This window comes from Somniosus microcephalus, chromosome 27, assembly GCF_052327205.1.
Source record: "Somniosus microcephalus isolate GS21.2 chromosome 27, FLI_Smic_1.0, whole genome shotgun sequence".
Lineage (NCBI taxonomy): Eukaryota > Metazoa > Chordata > Chondrichthyes > Squaliformes > Somniosidae > Somniosus > Somniosus microcephalus.
The window spans coordinates 48,612,994-48,621,101 of NC_141013.1; the positions used below are offsets into that span (position 1 = coordinate 48,612,994).

At 66.4% G+C, this 8,108-nt stretch overlaps 1 protein-coding gene across 1 annotated transcript in view; it reads right to left on the reverse strand.

The window, feature by feature from the left end:
- snrpa1 (small nuclear ribonucleoprotein polypeptide A') overlaps positions 1-4,432 on the reverse strand; it is a 41,649-nt gene extending 37,217 nt beyond the window's left edge. The window contains exon 1 of the mRNA XM_085968934.1: positions 4,273-4,432. Within this exon, the coding sequence (XP_085825060.1) occupies positions 4,273-4,354 (82 nt within the window). The 5' untranslated portion in view covers positions 4,355-4,432. The remainder of the gene's footprint in view (positions 1-4,272) is intronic.
- Positions 4,433-8,108: the final 3,676 nt, after the last annotated feature.

Below are 8,108 nucleotides of genomic sequence, written 5' to 3' on the forward strand. Positions count from 1 at the left end.
CGGGGGGGGGGGGGGGGAGGGGAAGCAGAGAGCGGGGGGGGGAGGGGAAGGCAGAGAGCGGGGGGGGGGAGGGGAAGGCAGAGAGCGGGGGGGGGGAGGGGAAGGCAGAGAGCGGGGGGGGGAGGGGAAGGCAGAGAGCGGGGGGGGGGAGGGGAAGCAGAGAGCGGGGGGGGGGGAGGGGAAGGCAGAGAGCGGGGGGGGGAGGGGAAGGCAGAGAGCGGGGGGGGAGGGGAAGCAGAGAGCGGGGGGGAGGGGAAGGCAGAGAGCGGGGGGGGGGAGGGGAAGGCAGAGAGCGGGGGGGGGGGAGGGGAAGGCAGAGAGCGGGGGGGGGGGAGCGGAAGGCAGAGAGCGGGGGGGGGAGGGGAAGGCAGAGAGCGGGGGGGGGAGGGAAGGCAGAGAGCGGGGGGCGGGGAGGGGAAGGCAGAGAGCGGGGGGCGGGAGGGAAGGCAGAGAGCGGGGGGGGGAGGGGAAGGCAGGGGGGGAGGGGAAGGCAGAGAGCGGGGGGGGGGGGGAGGGGAAGGCAGAGAGCGGGGGGGGGGGGGAGGGGAAGGCAGAGAGCGGGGGGAGGGAAGGCAGAGAGCGGGGGGAGGGGAAGGCAGAGAGCGGGGGGAGGGGAAGGCAGAGAGCGGGGGAGGGGAGGCAGAGAGCGGGGGGAGGGGAAGGCAGAGAGCGGGGGGAGGGGAAGGCAGAGAGCGGGGGGAGGGAAGGCAGAGAGCGGGGGGGGAGGGGAAGGAGGGGAAGGCAGAGAGCGGGGGGGGGAGGGGAAGCAGAGAGCGGGGGGGGAGGGAAGGCAGAGAGCGGGGGGGGGGAGGGGAAGGCAGAGAGCGGGGGGGGAGGGAAAGCAGAGAGCGGGGGGGGGAGGGGAAGGCAGAGAGGGGGGGAGGGGAAGGCAGAGAGGGGGGGAGGGGAAGGCAGAGAGGGGGGGAGGGGAAGGCAGAGAGGGGGGGAGGGGAAGGCAGAGAGGGGGGGGAGGGGAAGGCAGAGAGGGGGGAGGGGAAGGCAGAGAGGGGGGGAGGGGAAGGCAGAGAGGGGGGAGGGGAAGGCAGAGAGCGGGGGGGGGGAAGGCAGAGAGCGGGGGGGGGGAGGGGAAGGCAGAGAGCGGGGGGGGGGAGGGGAAGGCAGAGAGCGGGGGGGGGGAGGGGAAGGCAGAGAGCGGGGGGGGGGAAGGGGAAGGCAGAGAGCGGTGGGGGGGGGAGGGGAAGGCAGAGAGCGGGGGGGGGGAGGGGAAGGCAGAGAGCGGGGGGGGGGAGGGGAAGGCAGAGAGCGGGGGGGGGAGGGGAAGGCAGAGAGCGGGGGGGGGAGGGGAAGGCAGAGAGCGGGGGGGGGGGGAGGGGAAGGCAGAGAGCGGGGGGGGGGAGGGGAAGGCAGAGAGAGCGGGGGGGGAGGGGAAGGCAGAGAGCGGGGGGGGGAGGGGAAGGCAGAGAGCGGGGGGGGGGGGAGGGGAAGGCAGAGAGCGGGGGGGGGGGAGGGGAAGGCAGAGAGCGGGGGGGGGGAGGGGAAGGCAGAGAGCGGGGGGGGGGAGGGGAAGGCAGAGAGCGGGGGGGGGGGAGGGGAAGGCAGGAGAGCGGGGGGGAGGGGAGGGGGAGGGGAAGGCAGAGAGCGGGGGGGGAGGGGAGGGGAAGGCAGAGAGCGGGGAGGGGAGGGGAAGGCAGAGAGCGGGGGGGGGAAGGCAGAGAGCGGGGGGGGGAAGGCAGAGAGCGGGGGGGGGGAAGGCAGAGAGCGGGGGGGGGGAAGGCAGAGAGCGGGGGGGGGGGGGGAGCAGAGAGGCGGTGGGGGGGGATGGCAGAGAGCGGGGGGGGGGGGAAGGCAGAGAGCGGGGGGGGGGGGGAAGGCAGAGAGCGGGGGGGGGGGGGGGAAGGCAGAGAGCGGGGGGAGGGGAGGAAGAGAGCGGGGGGGAGGGGAAGGCAGAGAGCGGGGGGAGGGGAAGGGCAGAGAGCGGGGGGGGGGGGGGGGGAAGGCAGAGAGCGGGGGGGGGGGGGGGGGGAGGCAGAGAGCGGGGGGGGGGGGGGGGAAGGCAGAGAGCGGGGGGGGGGGGGGGGGGAAGGCAGAGAGCGGGGGGGGGGGGGGGAAGGCAGAGAGCGGGGGGGGGGGGGGGGGAAGGCAGAGAGCGGGGGGGGGGGGGGAAGGCAGAGAGCGGGGGGGGGGGGGGAAGGCAGAGAGCGGGGGGGGGGGGAAGGCAGAGAGCGGGGGGGGGGGGGAAGGCAGAGAGCGGGGGGGGGGGAAGGCAGGAGCGGGGGGGGGGGGAAGGCAGAGAGCGGGGGGGGGGGGAAGTCGGCAGAGTGCGGGGGGGGGTGGGGGGGGAAGGCAGAGAGCGGGGGGGGGGGGAAGCAGAGAGCGGGGGGGGGGGGAAGGCAGAGAGCGGGGGGGGGGAAGGCAGAGAGCGGGGGGGGGGGGAAGGCAAGAGAGGGGGGGGGGGGAAGGCAGAGAGCGGGGGGGGGGGGAAGGCAGAGAGCGGGGGGGGGGAAGGCAGAGAGCGGGGGGGGGGGAAGGCAGAGAGCGGGGGGGGGGGGAAGGCAGAGAGCGGGGGGGGGGGGAAGGCAGAGAGCGGGGGGGGGGGAAGGCAGAGAGCGGGGGGGGGGGAAGGCAGAGAGCGGGGGGGGGGGAAGGCAGAGAGCGGGGGGGGGGGAAGGCAGAGAGCGGGGGGGGGGGGGGGAAGGCAGAGAGCGGGGGGGGGGGGAAGGCAGAGAGCGGGGGGGGGGAAGGCAGAGAGCGGGGGGGGGGAAGGCAGAGAGCGGGGGGGGGGGGGGAAGGCAGAGAGCGGGGGGGGGGGGGGGGAGGCAGAGAGCGGGGGGGGGGGGGGGAAGCAGAGAGCGGGGGGGGGGGGGGGGAAGGCAGAGAGCGGGGGGGGGGGGGGGGCAGAGAGCGGGGGGGGGGGGAGGCAGAGATCGGGGGGGGGGGGAGGCAGAGAGCGGGGGGGGGGGTGGGGAGGAGAGGCGGGGGGGGGGGGGGGAGGCAGAGAGCGGGGGGGGGGGGGGGGAAGGCAGAGAGCGGGGGGGGGGGGGGGGAAGGCAGAGAGCGGGGGGGGGGGGGGAAGGCAGTGAGAGGGGGGGGGGGGGAAGGCAGAGAGCGGGGGGGGGGGGGGGAGGCCAGAGAGCGGGGGGGGGGGGGGAAGGCAGAGAGCGGGGGGGGGGGGGGGGAGGCAGAGAGCGGGGGGGGGGGGGGGAAGGCAGAGAGCGGGCCGGGGGGGGAAGGCAGAGAGCGGGGCCGGGGGGGGAAGGAAGAGAGCGGGGGGGGGGGGGGACGGCAGAGAGCGGGGGGGGGGGGGGAAGCAGAGAGCGGGGGGGGGGGGGGGAAGGCAGAGAGCGGGGGGGGGGGGGGAAGGCAGAGAGCGGGGGGGGGGGGGGAAGGCAGAGAGCGGGGGGGGGGGGGGGAGGCAGAGAGCGGGGGGGGGGGGAAGGCAGAGAGCGGGGCGGGGGTGGGGAAGGCAGAGAGCGGGGGGGGGGGGGGGGGAAGGCAGAGAGCGGGGGGGGGAGGGGGGGGGGGAAGGCAGAGAGCGGGGGGGGGGGGGAAGGCAGAGAGCGGGGCCGGGGGGGGAAGGCAGAGAGCGGGGCCGGGGGGGGAAGGCAGAGAGCGGGGCGGGGGGGAAGGCAGAGAGCGGGGCCGGGGGGGGAAGGCAGAGAGCGGGGCCGGGGGGGGAAGGCAGAGAGCGGGGGGGGGGGGGGGGGGGAAGCAGAGAGCGGGGCCCCGGGGGGGGGGGAGAGGCAGAGAGCGGGGCCGGGGGGGGGGGGGGGGGGGGGGGAAGGCAGAGAGCGGGGGGGGGGGGGGTGAAGGCAGAGAGCGGGGCCCCGGGGGGGCAGAGAGCGGGGCCGGGGGGGGGAGGCAGAGAGCGGGGCCCCGGGGGGGGGGGGGCAGAGAGCGGGGCCCCGGGGGGGGGGGGGGGCAGAGAGCGGGGCCCCGGGGGGGGGGCAGAGAGAGCGGGCCCCGGGGGGGGGGGGGCAGAGAGCAGGGCCCCGGGGGGGGGGGCAGAGAGCGGGGCCCCGGGGGGGGGGGGGGCAGAGAGCAGGCCCCGGGGGGGGGGGGGCAGAGACCGGGGCCGGGGGGGGGGGGGGGCAGAGACCGGGGCCGGGTGGGGGGGGCAGAGAGCGGGGCCCCCGGGGGGCAGACAGCGGGGGTGGGGGGGGGGGCAGACAGCGGGGCCGGGGGGAAGTTTACCGGGTTTCCCCCGGGGCCTGTCCACGGCCTGCGCACTATTATTTGACGGGCGACTCCTCCCGAGGAGGAGCCCAGGCCGGTGATCGGGCCGGATCCCGCCGTTCGCCGGCTCTCACTCACCACGCAAGTCGAGCTCCCGGTCGCGCACCGCGTTAGTGTATTGAGCCGCCAACTCGACCAACTCCGCCGTCAGCTTCACCATGATGGCCCTGACTCCCAGGCCGCACCGCCCTCACTCCCACACTGCAACGCGCCGCCCTCACTCCCACACTGCAACGCGCCGCCCTCACTCCCACACTGCACTAGGTGTGACTCAAGGTTTTATCAATGTCCCCCTCCCCTGGGAATCCTCAACATTGACTCTGGTCAAACATGGGCAAGGAAACCTCCTGCTCATTACCACCTACTGCCCTCTCTCAGCTGATGAATCAGTACTCCTCCATGTTGAACACCACTTGGAAGAAGCACTGAGAGTAGCAAGGGCACAGAATGTACTCTGGGTGGGGGACTTCAATGTCCATCACCAAGAGTGGCTCGGTAGCACCAATACTGTCCAAGCTGGCCAAGTCTTGAAGGACATAACTGCCAGTCTGGGCCTGCGACAGGTGATGAGGGAACCAACACGAGGGAAAAACCTACTTGACCTCGTCCTCACCAACCTACCTGTCGCAGATGCATCTGTCCATGACAGCATTGGTAGCAGTGACCACCGCACAGTCATTGTGGAGACGAAATCCCGTCTTCACATAGAGGACGCGCTCCCTCAGCTGTTGTAGAATCGTAGAAAGTTACAGCACGGAAGGAGGCCATTTCGGCCCATCATGTCCGCGCCGGCCAACAAAGAGCTATCCAGCCTAATCCCACTTCCCAGCTCTTGGTCTGTAGCCCTGCAGGTTACAGCATCCCAAGTGCACATCCAAGTACTTTTTAAATGTGGTTAGGGTTCCTGCCTCTACCACCCTTTCAGGCAGTGAGTTCCAGACCCCCACAACCCTCTGGGTGAAGAAATTTTCCCTCAAATCCCCTCTAAACCTTCCAACAATTACTTTAAATCTGTGCCTCCTGGTTTTTGACTCCTCTGCTAAGGGAAATAGGTCCTTTCGATCCACTTTATGCCCCTCATAATTCTTTACACCTCAATAAGGTCTCCCCTCAGCCTCCTCTGTTCCAAGGAAAACAGACCCAGCCTATCCAGTCTTCCCTCATAGCTAAGATTCTCTACTCCCAGCAACATCCTTGTAAATCTCCTCTGTACCCTCTCTAGTGCAATCACATCTTTCCTGTAATGTGGTGACCAGAACTGCACGCAGTACTCTAGCTGAGGCCTAACTAGTGTTTTATACAATTGAAGCATAACCCCCCCTGCTCTTGTATTCTATGCCACGGCTAATAAAGGCAAGCATTCCGTATACCTTCTTAACCACCTTATCTACTTGGCCTACTACCTTCAGGGATCTGTGGACATGCATTCCAAGGTCCCTTTGTTCCTCTACACTACTCAGTGTCCTACCATTTAATGTGTATTCCCTTTCCTTGTTAGCCCTCCCCAAATGCATTACCTCACACTTCTTGCGTGGCACTATCACCGTGCTAAATGGGATAGATTCAGAACAGATCTAGCAGCTCAAAACTGGGCATCCATGAGGCGCTGTGGGCCATCAGCAGCAGCAGAATTGTATTCCACCACAATCTGTAACCTCATGGCCCGACATATCCCTCACTCTACCATTACCATCAAGCCTGAGCGGGCAGGTCGGGGGACCTCCTCGTAGGACTGCTCCTGGGCCTGGCCAAAGTGGCCATCAACTGGTCCAGGCAGCGGGCAGTCGAGGGGGTCGTTCAGCCCGAATGCCTGCCTCTCTTCCGCAGCCATGTTCGCGCCTGGGTGGCCCTGGCGATGGAGCACGCGGTATCCGCCAGCACGCTCAAGGCCTTCCGCGACCGGTGGGCACCGCAGAGACTGGAGTGTATCATCACCCCCAGAAACCAAATTTTAATTAAATTTGTTAAGTTACAGTTTTTTGGTTTCGTGATTGCACCAAAAGAGCAGCCAGGGGACCAACCCTGGCTCAATAAGGAGTGTAGAAGAGCATGCCAGGAGCAGCACCAGGCATACCTAAAAATGAGGTGCCGACCTGGGGAAGCTGCAACACAGGACTGCACACATAAACAATGGATGTAGCATGCTATAGACAGAGCTAAGCGATCCCACAATCAACGGATCAGATCAAAGCTCTGCAGTCCTGCCACATCCGGGCGTGAATGCTGGTGGACCATTAAACTACTAACGGGAGGAGGAGGCTCCATGAATATCCCCATCCTCAATGATGGTGGAGCCCAGCACGTGAGTGCAAAAGACAAGGCTGAAGTGTTTGCAAACATCTTCAGCCAGAATTGCCAAGTGGATGATCCATACTGGCCTCCTCCTGAGGTCCCCACCATCACAGAAGCCAGTCTTCAGCCAATTCAATTCACTCCCATGATATCAAGAAACGACTGAGCACACTGGATACAGCAAAGGCTATGGGCCCCGGCAACATCCCGGCTATCGTGCTGAAGACTTATGGTCCAGAACTAGCCAAGCTGTTCCAGTACAGCTACAACACTGGCATCTGTCCGACAATGTGGAAAACTGCCCAGGTGTGTCCTGTCCACAAAAAGCAGGACAAATCCAATCCGGCTAATTACTGCCCCATCAGTCTACTCTCAATCAGCAAAGTGATGGAAGGTGTCATCGACAGTACTATCAAGTGGTACTTACTCACCAATAACCTGCTCACTGATGCCCAGTTTGGGTTTCGCCAAGACCACTGTCCTGACCACATTACAGCCTTGGTCCAAACATGGACAAAGGAGCTGAATCCCAGAGGTGAGGTGGGAGTGACTGCCCTTGACATCAAGGCAGCATTTGACCGAGTCTGGCATCAAGGAGCCCTAGTAAAACTGAAGTCAATGGGAATCGGGGGGGAAAACTCTCCACTGGCTGGAGTCATACCTAGCACAAAGGAAGATGGTTGTGGTGGTTGGATGTCAATTATCACAGCCCCAGGACATCGCTGCAGGAGTTCCTCAAAGCAATGTCCTAAGCCCAACCATCTTCAGCTGCTTCACCAATGACCTTCCTGTAGTGTATGTAACCGTTCCACCTTTAAGAGAACTATTTTAAGGGTTGCACTACTTTATCTTGGCTGCTGTATACTGTAATACCGGTGGTGACCACACCGGTATATAAGTGCTGTGTAATGATTTATTGGGCAGTTCCGCCCTGACCTTCAACTAGTAAAGACCTGTTAAAGTTTACTCTTGTGGTCTGTGTAGTAATTCGCAATATAACACACAGACTTAACAGTGGCGACGAGTACGATCTTACCCTGCGGCAGAGATACATCCAAGGCAGTTTAACGGGTGTCGAGAGGAGGCATCCGCCCTCATCATTCTGCTGAGAAAAGACTCAGGTCTGCAGAGCAAAGGAAGAATTCTGACACGAAGCCTTCCATCAGCAACAGGCAGTGATCATCCCTTCTATCACGGTGGTGGGTAAGCCGATCATCGACAAGCAGCAAGTCGGCCACGTTGACTGTGAGTAGGGGAGAAAATAAAAAATAAAACGGAGGATATAAGGGCGGAGAACTCGACCACGGCCGGGGAAAGGAGCCGGACAGAAGTCGGGGCCAGAGGCGCTGAGACTGGGGCAGCGTAAGGCACGGAAGCCGCGGTGAATGCAAACGCAGCCGGTGCGAAAGACCGGGCTGCAAGCGGGCTGGGAGACGCAACAGCGTCGAGAGAGAGCTCGACCGCGACCGGTGAAAAAGGCCGGGCAGCTACCGAGGCCGTGAGGCGCAGCGACCGGGTCAGCGTAAGGCGCGGGAGAAAATTTTTAAAAACCGCGGAGAACTCAGCCGCAGCCGGGGGGGGAAAGGACCGGACTGCAAGAGGGGCTGGGAGGCACGATTTGA